Raw genomic sequence first — 14,251 nt, 5'->3', positions numbered from 1 at the left:
TTTCCTGTATAGTTTTGACGTAATTACTACTAATAATATAATAATTGGACCTGCTACTACTTCTTTGGATGGTTGTGTGCCTTTAGTTAATTTAGTTGTATATATTGTTATTATTATTATTGTGTGTTTGCTTATTTTTACTGTATATATTTGACCTTTTGCACGGGAGCTGCAATGGAAATTTCGTTGAATTCTGTTCAATGACAATAAATGCTATCTATCTATCTATCTATCTATCTATCTATCTATCTATCTATCTATCTATCTATCTATCTATCTATCTATCTATCTATCTATCTATCTATCTATCTATCTATCTATCTATCTATCTAGTATGTTGTTCTTTCAGCAAATGGGCTTTTATGGTTAACAATTAACCAATTACCATATTAGTTGATGACTATGTCAATAATCAATTCATCACAATTAATCTGATTAATCATTTCAGCCCTAGTCTGTAATAACCCGAACAGGTCTGACCCAAAGACCTGCTTAACACATGCACATCTTTCACTCGATTAGACGAATTTCTTTTTAGTGATTCAGCCAGAACTCGGATCCAGGTGAGTCACAGAAGCAGCTGCTAGATTCTGGCTTGACGTTTGAAACACAATCTGTTTGCTGCTCCAGAAAGCCCAAAGCAGTGTGGGTGTGTGTGTGGGTGTGTGTGAGATCACTTATCCATGTAAGGAGCCTCAACTGCTATCACAACGCCAAACAAAGACAGATCAGAGTGAGACCTCCTCCGTTCATGTCTTTGTTCCTGTAATCACTGCAAGGAGGAAAAGCGCAGCGGCTGAGGCTTCTGGAGTTCATTACTACAGCAGAGGGAAGATTTCAGAACGACGGGCGACAGCAGTGAGGAGGGAACCGCTAAACGCTGCGTCTCGTTAACTGGAGTGAAAATCCATTCCTGCTTTTGTTGCAGGTAACGGCGCCTCTCGGCCTGAGAGAAGATCATCTGAACAAAGTTCAGAATCAGTTAACCTTCAGAGGCTCCAGATCTTAAAGAGAGAGGATGATGCGAGCGGCCGCTTCGCTGCTGCGTGTACATCCGCCGCTTGCTCTACTTTCCTGTCCGAGGTTTTTCTGAGGGAGGAAAAACTCCGCTGCAGACCGTAAAACACCGAGGTTCTGTCAGGATTCTCCTGCTGGATTCACCCGATAACAGATCTGGAAATAATTCTGCAGCCAATAGCATATTCACAAAAGCAACCGTCGGGTGATTAAATATGTCAACATAATTGCTCTCATTGGGCAACAGGATGATAAGGGAGAGAAACTCAGGGCAATAATGGGGGGAATTATGGATACAGGAAATCAATTTGTAATCAATTTGTTTTATTTCTGTTCAATTTTAGTGAGACTCTGCTAAATGTTGTAGTAACAACCTAATAACAACTTGAGAGTATACTTATTCATAATAAAAAAAAATAAAGCGCAACGACATACAAGAAAAGGTCATCAGTCAACATTTCTGAAAATCTTTTATATTTATTGACACGGTTTGTTGGAAAGAACATTAGAAAATCATTTCAATAACTAAACCTTACCATGATATTCCCGAATATTTAATTAAAATTATATTCTTAATTTTATATCCTATCACAAGATTCAGACTTTTTGTGAAGAAAATGAACTCCATTACACTAAATTGTTATTGTTTAACTTCAAATTTATTGTTCACTTAGAAATTATGTATAAAATACATATTTTTATTGTGCCTGGCTGGAATAGTTTTAATTGATTTGTTAATTTGATTAGGGTTTTTTTATTATTATTATTAATTGATGATAGATAGCATTAGTCACTGAACCACAGTTATGATTACATCATTATGCTTTTTTTAAAATGTGATTAGTTGCATCCTTTGCAGAAATACAGTCGCTGAACATATTTTTTAAAAAGCCATACGCTCAGGGAGAGTCACTTTGATTACATTCTGATCTTATTTAAACTTAATATCAGCTGCCTTAATCTGATCTCACACAGCTCAAAGACAGTAGCCTGGACGTTGTCATGATGTTATCTGTTCCTCCACTTTTCTCACATCTTTGCTGAGCTGTCACAGATTCCTTCATGTCTTCTGACGTTTTTTTTTGTGTGTCTCCTGTCGTGACACAAAACGAGGAGCAGATCATTTGACATGAACTGTGGATGAATCTGCGTTTTCAGACTGTAACATTTCTTTCACCTAACAGTTGAGTTTTTTTATGTTTCTACGGAGGACATTTTTATACTTAATTAAATTCAAACATTATTTTCTAACGGGTTTTTTTCTGACTGTTTTGAATGCATTTGGTTTTCTTTTAGTCCATTCTCGCCGCTCTCCCTGCCTCACTGTGTGATTTATTTTTTTTTGCTTTAGTTTTAAATAACTAATTCCAAATTTGTAGATTTCCAATAGTAAAATATGATTAGCCAACATGTTGCTAAGCAACCTCATTCACCACAAAGCTCCATGTGTGTGTGTGTGTGTGTGTATGTGTGGGTCATCATGAGACAAAACTGCTGCATCTGTTTCTTCTGCCAAACCACAAATAATGAGGATCATGTTTGAAATGTTTACACACTCACACACACACACACACACACACACACACCCAACGAAAACTACCAACCTCGTCTTTTTCGTGCTGTTTTTTTTTTTTTTTGGGGATCACTTCCTCTTCCTGTGACAGAAGTCTTTATATTTAGCCGCCATCTGCGCCCCCTCGCTCTCCCTAAACTTCCGCCCCTGCCCCTGAAACGCACGTCTGTAAGGATCCACAGTGACAGAGAGCATTCAGCACTGATTGGCGCAAAGTCTACATTAATTCACCATGCTTAACACAAAGCAAACACAGAGCCAGGAGCATAAATCCTGCAGCTGGAACCTTTTCACTCTCATCAGCGCACACCTGTCCCGTTTTGGCCTGGGAAGCTGCCAGTTTTTCACCCCCCTTTTCCCGCCGTGCTCACGTATCATTATTTTCCCGTAAATGTCCCGGATAGTGCCAGCCACTCTCACGTGTTAGTTGCTCTCCCGGCTCTTACGTGTGCAATTGTCTTCCTCTCGCTCGTCACTCCTTGTTCATTTATACATTTGAGAACAGAAGTGGTTCGCGTACACAGCCGTGCGGTACACCTGTCCGTCAGCGATAATGTTTTTCTCTGTTTTTGTAGCTTCACCAGCCTCTTCTAGAGCAGTTGACATTATGTCAGTGAATCAGGGGCTGGGAGGCGTTCACAATGAACCTCATAATATGGAATACTACTTTAATAGATTTATTAAATGTTGATGCTGACCCACTAATATGTCGGGTTTAGGTGTCGTAGAAAAATTCGGACTCCTTCAGCTGTGCCTGTACCAAGAGAATCGATACTTCATCAGAGGTGTTCATTATACTTCATGTTTGATGCGAAATGTGTTGTTATTCAAACAACTGTTTCTGCTCTGAAATTTTCCATAGATCCAACTCTCTAAGCAATATACAAATACAGCGATATTACAAATAAGTCATTTTAAGTCAAATACATTGTTGGCAAAATATCAAAATGTCCTCCATAGAAAGTCACTGCTTCAGTGCCAAAGCAGTGGGAAATATTCAAGATATTCCTGTCACAATGCTTGACTTCCAGACTGATGTCTGGGAATTTTCCCGACCTGCAGGATATAACCAACCCTGCCGACGGATGAGCGACCATCATTTGAAGACAAATAAGGAAATAAAGCATGCATAGAATTGTATTTCTGCATCCTAATCTAAAGAGACAACTTTTATCTAAAAAAAAAGAAGAAGAAGAAGAAGAAGAAGAAGAAAAACGGCTTTTATTCATGTAGCTTCTCTGGTTAAGTAGATAGAGAAAGGAATGAAGACGTCATGTGAGAATTTCAACTAGAGAGATTTTTGTTTCCGTCTGACATTATTACTCTTATGGACAACGTAGTAGTAATTTTTTAAAAATGGATCAATATGATGATCTCTTTGAATAGTCTAATAAGTTGTAAAACAAAAAAAAAAGATTAGACCTTTCTCATAACATGTTGTCAGTCAAGTAGTGAGAGTGTGCTACCCAGAGTCTATTCAGGCAAATCCATTTGATTTTAACATTTAGTTTGAAACGCAACACAGTCCAGGTGGAGGTGGAGTTCAAATGATCAGGAGGTCTGGGTAAAGACGACCCTGGAATCTAAAACTCGTTCAAACACTGAAAAAAAAAAAAGGTTTTCAGAGTCAAACAATAGCACGAGTCCTGACGAAGATAGACAAACAAAGCTACTCACACACATAGATATAACGCGTTCAAAAAAATCTGTCTGTTTGAACTCCAGCCGCCCACAGCAGACTCCTCTCTAAAACCAGTTCCTTTAACATTGATTAGATAATTATCTAATCTGGCTCTAATATAAAACCCGACAAAAAAGACGCCTCTCACATTGTGAGGACGTGCTCTTAGACTCGGCGTGCGTGTTATTCACCCAGCAGGTTTTTTTCTTTTGGTTTTTTTTTTTTTTTTGGACATAAATGTCATTGGTTATTTTGCACACCGCACGCTGCCGCCTACCAACACGGGACCGGCCATCTGGAGGATTGTTGTCGGGTCTCAGTGTAGTCCAGCGCCACTGAGCCACAAAAGGTTTGAAAGGACCTGAAGACACAAGCAGACCTCTAGCTGCTCTGAAAAGGTCAGGTGGACTCTAATGAGGAGGTGGAGCTAAATTTATCCTCACAGCATCTTCATAACAGAACATACCCAAAGTGTGACTGAGGGAGGACGTTTCAACAGGAATCTCCTGTAGTCCGAATGTGTTCAACCAGTATCTTCCCTCTGAAGAGATCCTCGCCGTTCTGTCGAGACGCCGACAGCACACCGTCCATTCCTCCAGATGTGAATCTTAAACGTCTCCTGACTGCAGATCCAGTACGACACCAGCATCACGGCGTGTTTCCAGTGGGAGGATCACGTTACCGAACAGGATTCTTATGTAAAACACTGACCTCAAATCCGGCTATAAATACAACAAACGAGCTGAGCGTAGTAACGGAGAAAAGGCTCCGGGTTTGATCTCGGAGCCCCTCCCAGTCCTCATCCCGTCTTAATCCTTCAGCAGAGGGGAAGGAGACCAACATGTGCAAAAGCTTCTGCTCATCTTGCAGACTGCACTTTTATCACAATACGTCTCAGATGTTTAATATAGATGTCATGTTAATAAAATCCATCCAGAGCTGGAGAGGGACCTCACTGCAGCTGCTCTTTTTTTTCTTTTAGGTCTTTACCTACTGGTCATAAAGATAGGTCACAACCAATAACTGCAATTACTACTGCTCCGATCCACACAGATCACACAATCCGTATGATTCCAACTCAAGAATATGACCCAGTGAATCTGCACACTACAAAACCAAGAGGAATCAGAGTCTTGTCTAGTGGAATGCTCATTGTTGAGGGTCGGGGACGATGGATGCCGATTGCATCAGTACTTTCTACTCTCTTCTCTTTCTGGCGATGGCCGTACATTCTCCCACCGATCTTCTCGTCTGATCCCTGATGTCGTTTGTTAGCCTCGACCGCTTTCTGTAAATGTTGCCCACGAGGGGGCAGGCGCAAAGGTTGTGGGTCCTGACGACATGGTGCAGAATCATAACGAGGCTAGATCTAATTCTCCTACTGCTCACCCTAGTGCCAAAAATGCTTGTCGGGTTACCAACAAAATATACTGTATGGTGTATAATTGGTAACAGATTCTTCAAAGACACTTATTTGTGGAGCGTAAGGGTGGTTAAAGTTCCTCAGCATTTTTTTTGTTAACTTATTTGGTATATCTGTTGAAAATACGCCAACACATCGAGCTTGGTCAAAGGATGGTGAAGCTACATGAAGCTACATAACAAACTTTTTAGTTCAAAAAGTAATCAAAGTTTTTAATTACGTTGAAATTAAAAACGTGCAAACTGCAGGAGTATTTCCATTTCTTAGTATGTTTGTGAACATACTCCGTATCCCTTACTTTTTCGTCTGTGCTTTTAAAAGTGCTTCAGAGCTCCAAACCCTTTTCGCTTAACTCTCCGATCGAACTATCTTGTCCCTAAGTGAGTCCAGCCACCCTGAAGAGGGAAACCATTGAAACACCCCACCTCTTGAAAACATAGGAGTAAGGGGGAGGAATACTATGTCAGAGGTGAAGGAAGATTTAGCTCAAATCATTTTTTAAGCCAAGGTAGCGATGTATAGTTTTTGTCCTGATGACTGGATGTAAAGGTGCTAACTCTATACTGTCCACCCACAAAGGGATGCAAAGAACAGCATAGCAGAAATGATAAGAGACAATAGCAGAAATATTCAAGCTGCTGTCCTCAAGATATTAAAAAATGTAATCATTTCTTATCGTCACTTTTTCAGGTCAACTTTCCTGAGTTTGACCCGAGTTTGGAGTCCAAACACGGCATCCGCCTGTAGATGAAAACTGCAGCAAACAGCCAAGCAAAGCAAGGCATTATCTGATAAACCACAAATTCATAAAGTCTGTTGTCATGGACACAGCATTTCACCTCCTAAATATTAACCGGAAGAAAGGGCAGCACCCATTGTTCAGCTCTGCACACAGACAGCAGGAACTTACAGTGGACTTCTCACCATAGCGTTGTATATTTCTAGAGCTACGTACGAATTAATCAGAGTTACGACGTTCCTTTTACATCCCTGTTGTTCTCAGTTTTCTAAAAGTCTCTCGGTACAGAGGAAAATCTTCTATCTGTGGCAAAACTGACTGGCTGTGCATCGTCTCAGCTGGAAACGATGACACATTTTGCATCCGCAGCCACCCTGCAGGAGAACAACGAGTCATTTGTTTCACTCTTCATCTCTATCAACAGGCAAAAGAGAGAAGGGACTAGTTTCTAAACATAAAACATAATTATATCTTGTTTCCGACACCAGCTGCAACTCAATAATAATAATAAACAAAGAAACTCATTTCCATTTTCAAAGTTGTACAAAGCGGATGACGGCAACAGAGGAACTACCGTTCAGCGTTGCCAAAAGAAAGCCAGCAGCAGCAAATGTTCAGTAGTGAGGATTAAACCGACCTTTGAGATAAACTTCCTGCTTCACCCAGAGGCTCATTAAAGAGAAGGTTACTTTGCCTTTTGCAGGTCACACAGATTCATTAATTTTGCTGAATATTTCCCATGTCCCAAAACTCTGAAGGAACACTAAATGAACCTTCTCCGAACTTGTTTCACATTCAACCTCCGGCCCCTCTACAGCACAGACAGCGAGAACAATGCAAACTGTTGTGTTTTGTGTAGGGTCTCCTGTCGGTCGCGAGTTTTCATGTCAAGCATCAAATTTATCGTGTTTCACATCCCAAATGAAGCTGTCCAAGACGTATTAGAGAGTGATCTGGATTGAAGCGACACACTGAGCTAAGAAACGCGGAAGACGCTTGGCAGGTGTTGGATTTTATTATCTAAGAGCTGAAACTTGCGGTTCTTCTCTAGATTGATGTCAACGCAAAAGGATATGCAGGCAGGAGCAGGTAGAAACAGAAGGAGGCACAAGGGAGGTAAAGACAGAACGTAAGCAAAGGCAGATGGAGGTAGAGACACATTGGGATACAAAGAAGGTACAGATAGACGGAGGTACAAAGGAGAAATTAATTAAGGGTGGAACAACGAAACACTAATAGGTACGGAGAGAAATACAAGAAATATATTCAAATTGAACCATTTGGAAGAAACAGAGATAAAATTCTAAAGCCTTCTGTTCTTGTCTATAAAATCCATCTCTTTTAGACTGATTCTCATCTCGGAACCAGTTCCAGCCTGTGTTCTTCCTCTCACCTTCCATGACGAACACCACTGAGCCTACGTCTCCTTCCTTTATGATACAGGCATCCTTCCCATAATCCACCGGGTACATGCAGTCCACAATCTCCTGGATCTGAGAGAGCTCCAGGTTCTTCATGAAGTCATTGTCCAAGATGGCCTCCTTTATCAGCTCCTTTGACCTGAAAAGAAGAGGAGGGGGGTAAAAAAACCTTTACTAAAATATCTACAAGAAATAGACAGGATAAAGTCAATCAATCAATCCATTCACTCATCCATCCAACCAACCAACCATTTTAACAAATATTAGGCCCATATCTAATCTTTCAGTGCTGGCACTAATTCTATAGGTCAGTTTTTGTTTCTTTCTGTTCCTGCACAGAAGCTTCTGTTCAGTCTGCCGCTGCCTCATCCTGGAGCTTACTTCAGGAAACTTTGAAATCGACTGAATTAATCCAAAGTAAAAGCTTTTGAGGCGGATAGACTGACGTTTCCCTGCTTCTCATAGCTTATCATTTTCTTTTAACTGCGTAACTTTTTGTGTTCTATCTGTTGCTGCCTCTTGGCCAGGACTTCCTTGAAAAGCAAGTTGTTGGGGTTTTTTTTTTATCTTAATGGGATTTTACCCAAGTAAAATAAAGGTTAAATAAATTTAAAAAGTGTCTAAAGTTCTTTGATTGACCCATAAAATTTAAAAATGTAGTAAAATACCTAAAAAGAAACTGAAAAACACACTGAAAAGGGACAAGTTCATGTCAGAAAGTCATGGACTCAGAAATGTTGATCTTCAATCCGACTGCAGAATCCTAAATTCTCCATATTTCCACAACTAAATAACTCCAGACCATTTCTCTAAAAATGTTAAATTAACTTTTTTGTAAATTCCGACCTGGAAACATTTAGAATTTTGTTATAAAACATCGGTACGTCCTCCGAGACACTCGAGATTGTGCTTCTATTCCATTCTGTGGAAGCTGAAGCTCCAGAGGAACCTTCCTCTGAAGCGCTCGGTGTTTAATTAACTCTCCTGTTTGCAGTTATCTTCACGCTTCTGTCTGACAGCGTGAGCATCTGCAGCGGCTTTTATCAAACAGCTGAGGTTATTTTCTGCAGGTCTGATCATTTGTCATCTCCGAGCTCGCAAACACTGAAACCCGCGCGCCCTGATCAATGGCAGCCGGGTGGTGTAGAACAGACAGCCGATTCACTCGAAACGTCCCCCGGCTCAGATTGATCTCACGAACGGTGCGGCGCCTCCGGGCGAAGGAGGAATTATCGAGACCCAAGCTGATGAGAATCTCACCGGCTGTCAGGAGATGCTCCAGATTCTGGGATGCGATCTGAGTCGCAAAGCGCAGAAGAAACGGACGTCGCCGAATAGAACCCGCCTGCGTTCACTGCAGAGAAAAAGGGATCGCAAGAACCCGGCCGTGTCTGCAGCGCGTTTCACAAAACGTTGGACAGAGAAGGAGTTGCGAAACGTTTCAGATGTTTGGTTCATTAACTGTGAATACATGAGCACGCTTGACCTGGAGGTTTTTATTGTCCAACGTGCAGACAGATATAAGATATAAAGCGGAGCCTGCATACAAGGTTCAACATGATGCGACAATTAGGACCAACGTCGACGTTAAGTCTTGTGTTTGATGAGGACGTCTGTATCGGAATGATGCCTTAACTTTGCGAAATGCAGCTTTTTGATTTAGACAAATGCGGAATAATTGAACATTAAGGCCCACACAAAAACACCTAAAGTCGCATTACAAAGCTCTGAGGCGCTGTCCTTAACCTGCTCCTCTTACTGTTGTAAATTGAAAGACACTCTTCATCTCCAAATCGTGACTCATTCTTTCTTGTTTTTTGATTGAGTTCTGGTATTAAAAAAATGCCCAGAATGCTTTTCACCCTGAGGTATACAGTATGCTAAGTGCGCCATACTTTAAACACAAGTCTGACTGCGCAAGACTTCATCGGTGACTTTATACCAATCTGCACAACTTCTGTTTACACAGGATAAGATTCTGACTGGAATTCAAAACACAATAAGGCTTTGTACAGTAAATCGATCACACTGGTATCTTGTGAAACCACCCAAAATCAAAATACTGCCGCTCTAAAAAAAAGCGGTAAAAAGTCTTTCATGTGCTATTTTACAAAGAAAATCACCAAAGAATTTTGAAAAGGACACCAATATTTAAAAGACATTCAAACACAGAGCCCTTATGTAGCCTATCAGGTAAATTATAATATAAAATCTAACTAAAAAACTACCTATATAATAAGAATTCTGGATCAGAAAAACAGGTCAGAATTTTGTTTTTTACATTTGTTTCTGCACTTTCCGGGAGGGTTTTATGGGGGGGGGTTATCTCTCAACTTTTCAATGTGAACATATTTAATGTTGCGTCAGTGGTCTCCTTATTCCACGGAGGAATGAAATGACAACAAAGCTCGTCCAAGACAAAACGAAGTAAAAAGCTGCCCCTCCGGCCCCAGACATTTGTTTATCAAGAACGAGGACGCCATTCATGTTTGACTTAAACTGTTTGAGCAGAGATGAATTAAATTGCTTGACATTTCCATCTAAGATTAAATTGCCAAGTTTACTTTGTAAAAGTGCAAAGAGTCGCCTTCATAGTTCGATTGTTGCGTTACCATGGCTACAGTGTGAGGCTACGAGTTTAATCTTTGTGTTTCAGCTCTGTTTGTACCGAAATACCTATCAATGATAATTAACCAATTATCAGTGATTGTTTTGTTTTGTTTTGTTATCTTAGTCTATTGAACTGGGACCCCTCTACCAGATTCTACCACATCTGTACTGATTAGTGGCTCTGATGTTCTTTACAGGAAGAGGGGCCCCTAAATCACATCCTGCCTGAGGCTCCAGGTAGTCCCCAGTACATGATATGTTCTTTACTGCCTCCCAGCAGAGGCACTTAAACAGTGTCATCATTTCTTGTCTTAATGGCTCCATAGTTGCTTTGTTTTATTGTCTCCTCCCAGGATGTCTGGTTTCAGATTTTTGTCTGGACTCTGTTTTCTTGTAGGTTTTTGGCTGTCTTTATGTTTTGTAAAGCAATTTATTTTCACCTGCCTGCCTTCTTCTTCTTCTTCTCCTTCTCCTATAAACTCTGGACTGTTACTTGGTTGCCTGTATGAGCAGCTCTACCCTCTAGATGCAAATAATACCAAGCAGCTGAGCCATCGTCGTCATCGTCATACAGAAACTAAAGAGGAGGAGAAGGATGTCTCTCTCAGTCAGCAGAGCCAAAGGTTTTCCTTCCTGTCGAGAGTGGAGGGCTCAGTTTTATTGAAATGGACTGAAAGAGACAAAGCGAGTGGAAGGAAGATGGTGAATGCTCCATAGATCATCACTGGCTGGCAGCTGCTGAATGATTTCCAGAAAAAAAATTTAATAGAAAAATCTTCTAAAATTTAAGTAGCCCACTCAGGATTTAATCCGAAAACACCTACAGTTCAGTCAGACTCACAGAGCGATAAGTTGCTACAAAAATTTGATTCCAGTGAAAAGGAGCATTATTGGATTACTAAAGGCAGGAGAAATAGTTTTTTTTTTTTTTTTTCCTTTTTGTTTGGTTGTGAAATGTAAATTTAAGCATCAGGCAGCTAAAATAAATGTACAATATTAGAATTGTTTTAATGCAGAATCCTAAAATCAGTATTTATTTATTTTGTTTTATTTTTTATTTTTGGCAAAACTGGTTGGCATCAACATCACACCATATGATGTCCAATCAAATTCACCTGTTACACTGGATGCAAAGTGTAAATAAAAGACTGAGTTCTCCTTGGTTTGTTGGAACAAGGCTGGAGAACATCAGGAACATCCCTTAGGATGAAAGCATCTTAAGAGTTTTTCTGTTTTTCTTTTTTTTTTTTGTATTGGAGGTTTCTGCACCTCTACCATCTCTTTCAGCTTTTCACCACCAGCATTTTCACTAGCTCACCAGCAACATCCTGGGATTCAGGTGAAGGAGCAAATATGTTGAACCTCACTCACTTACGTCCTGTTGTTTCATCCTCATCAGACAGTTTTGTGAGTTGAACAATAACCTTACGATCCAGTGCACTCACTTGTAAACTGATCACTCCATTCATGCAGATTAATAAATTGATGCACGTTCATCTATAAAACTATCACAGGCATGGGGCGTGCCGTGGTGGCGTAAGGGATAGAGCGACCCATGTTTGGAGGCCATATCTTCCATATATCTTCCATATATCTTCCTTTTCTTTGCTCAATCAACAACATTTCCAACAACACTCATTTTACACTCTGATAAATTCATCACTATGATCGTCACAAGAGCTTGTATGGTTTGTTAGGCCCGCCGACGCTCGTTTCATTTTGCTGCATCGAATGATTGGAACAACTTGTTAAAAAAAAAAAAAAAAACACTATGTACAGCTTGTTAACTTCAGTAACAACTTTATAAACTCAGTAAAATCCATGAAGTATGTGATCCATGTTCCTGCTTTTCAAACAGTTGACTTGTTGCATGGATACGGTACATGTAGGCAGTTGTGTTATTTTGGTTTGCTTGTTTGTTTTATGACATTTGTTCTGTTTCTGCTGTATGATATTCTGTGGCATCATGGTTTTATGTTTCAGGACAGACCGCTGTTGAAAATGGGAATCTGTGGAATAATTAATTAGTAAAACTGAAAATGAGTGATTAGCGAGTGAAGCATGACACAGCGTTTGATGACAGCCATGTGGTGCAATCCTGTTGGTTCTGGCAAGTGATGGTGGAGGCAACTGCGTTGCCCAAAGAGTTGCAGTGACTTATTTGTGGAGCTTGTAGCACGGTTCTGCCACAAGCAGCATGCTGATGGCTGCATGAAATCCCAAGTTCATGATGGATCCGTTTACTTTGTGATCCGTTTAGTTTTTGTTAAAGCAGAACAAGAAACACATCAGTTGAACTTGAAAATAAATCATCCTCCAAGTTTCATTAGACCTACATATGTATAAGCGAGTAAATCGGGACCAAAGTTACAGATTTTCTGACAGATTTTCTTTACAAACTTCCAACAGGAGAAGTTATGGCGTTGCCTCCCGAATTCAATCAGCAGACCAAACAAATACAGTCGAGAAACATTTCATCCCCGATCGAGGTTTGCAGCTAAAATATTTTTCTGAACCGAGGCGAACAATATTTGTCCCTGCGGTGCAGGAGGAAACGTTGAGCGATATCACTTTGTCGTTACCGTGGGGAATTGGGGGGTTGGAGGGTGGAGATGCTCATTACGGCCTGCTTGATAAGTTCCATTTTAATTCATCTGCAGAGGAAACGAGCTCTCGGAGATGAGCCGGAGCTGGGTGTTATTTCGGCGACAGGAAAATATTGCAGCCCCGCTTCTGTTTCTGCACATGAACAGAACCGGACTCGGGAGGGAAATCAGAGAGATCTGGATGGAAGGTGGTGACGAAGCGCTCACCCTTACGTCGTTACTGCGTTGGCCACAGAGGGAGGGGGAAGGTGTAAGGACAAATGAAAATGATGGAGGGAGAAGAAGGTGATGAGTGTGAAAGAATAGAAACCGGAGGAACAAAACAACAGATGGGTGAGAGGGAAAAATTAGGAAAAGAGAATTAAGAGGGTGGAAATAATTAAAGAGAGACAAATAAATAAAAAAAAGAGCAACTCAAAATAATTCTGCTGAAAATGAAAAGGGAACTCAAAGCGCAAAGAAAATAAATCTGAACAGAGATGATTTTGTAAAACATGGTCGACTAATACTGAGAGTGTTTAACAGGGAAGCAGGGGGGCATTAGCTCTTTACCATCTGCCAATCAGAGGCAGAAACACCAATAACATCTCAAAATAAGTGAAAACGTCAGACTTACATTCGTTAGATCACATTTCTAGACTATTTATCGGCATCAGGTCAACAGAAGAAGCTGAACTGGAAGACTAGGGTGAGTTTTACTGCGTAAAAGTTTCAAGAATCTGACAAGAAATCTGTTTGATTCATATGTGTTAGAATTTAAATAAATATTTACATTATTGCCAATCAATGAGAAGAAGCTTCAAATATCAGCGTCAGGGGACGTTGGCTATAGAAGAAAGAGAAAAATGCAAAAAGAAAAACTGACAACCATGTTAAAGCAGATGTGTACTCTCAGTTTATGGTGCAAAATTAGGAAAGATTTTGAATACTGATAAAAAAATATATATGTACATATATGTTTGTTACTTTATAAGAGAAAATAACAGACAAATGTGATTTTATGTAGAAAATGTGACTTGCAGTAAAATAAAAAAAAAACAAGTAAAGAAAATTACTTTTTTTTATGTTTACCCTTTTTCCAGAGACAAATAAAAAGTATTTGAGCTTGCCTTACAGCACCAGCACCATTGGCTGTAGGGCATATTTACTTTTTTTTTTTTCAATAAATAATTTTTTTTTGT

General features: G+C 40.1%; 1 protein-coding gene and 1 long non-coding RNA gene across 2 annotated transcripts in view; one reads left to right on the top strand and one right to left on the bottom strand.

Moving 5' to 3' along the window:
• The window catches only part of LOC116726956 (cGMP-dependent protein kinase 1-like), a 45,473-nt gene that overhangs the window by 23,804 nt on the left and 7,418 nt on the right, over nt 1-14,251 (bottom strand). Inside the window, exon 2 of the mRNA XM_032573928.1 lies at nt 7,827-7,993. Within this exon, the coding sequence (XP_032429819.1) occupies nt 7,827-7,993 (167 nt within the window). The remainder of the gene's footprint in view (nt 1-7,826; nt 7,994-14,251) is intronic.
• LOC116726959 (uncharacterized) lies at nt 332-4,004 on the top strand. The gene is made up of 2 exons (XR_004340733.1): nt 332-858; nt 929-4,004. It is a non-coding gene; the product is annotated as an uncharacterized LOC116726959 (long non-coding RNA).

The sequence above is a fragment of the Xiphophorus hellerii genome, chromosome 10, assembly GCF_003331165.1.
Source record: "Xiphophorus hellerii strain 12219 chromosome 10, Xiphophorus_hellerii-4.1, whole genome shotgun sequence".
NCBI lineage: Eukaryota > Metazoa > Chordata > Actinopteri > Cyprinodontiformes > Poeciliidae > Xiphophorus > Xiphophorus hellerii.
The sequence above is the reverse complement of the archived record's forward strand: the minus strand, read 5'-3'. Positions and strand labels throughout refer to the sequence as shown.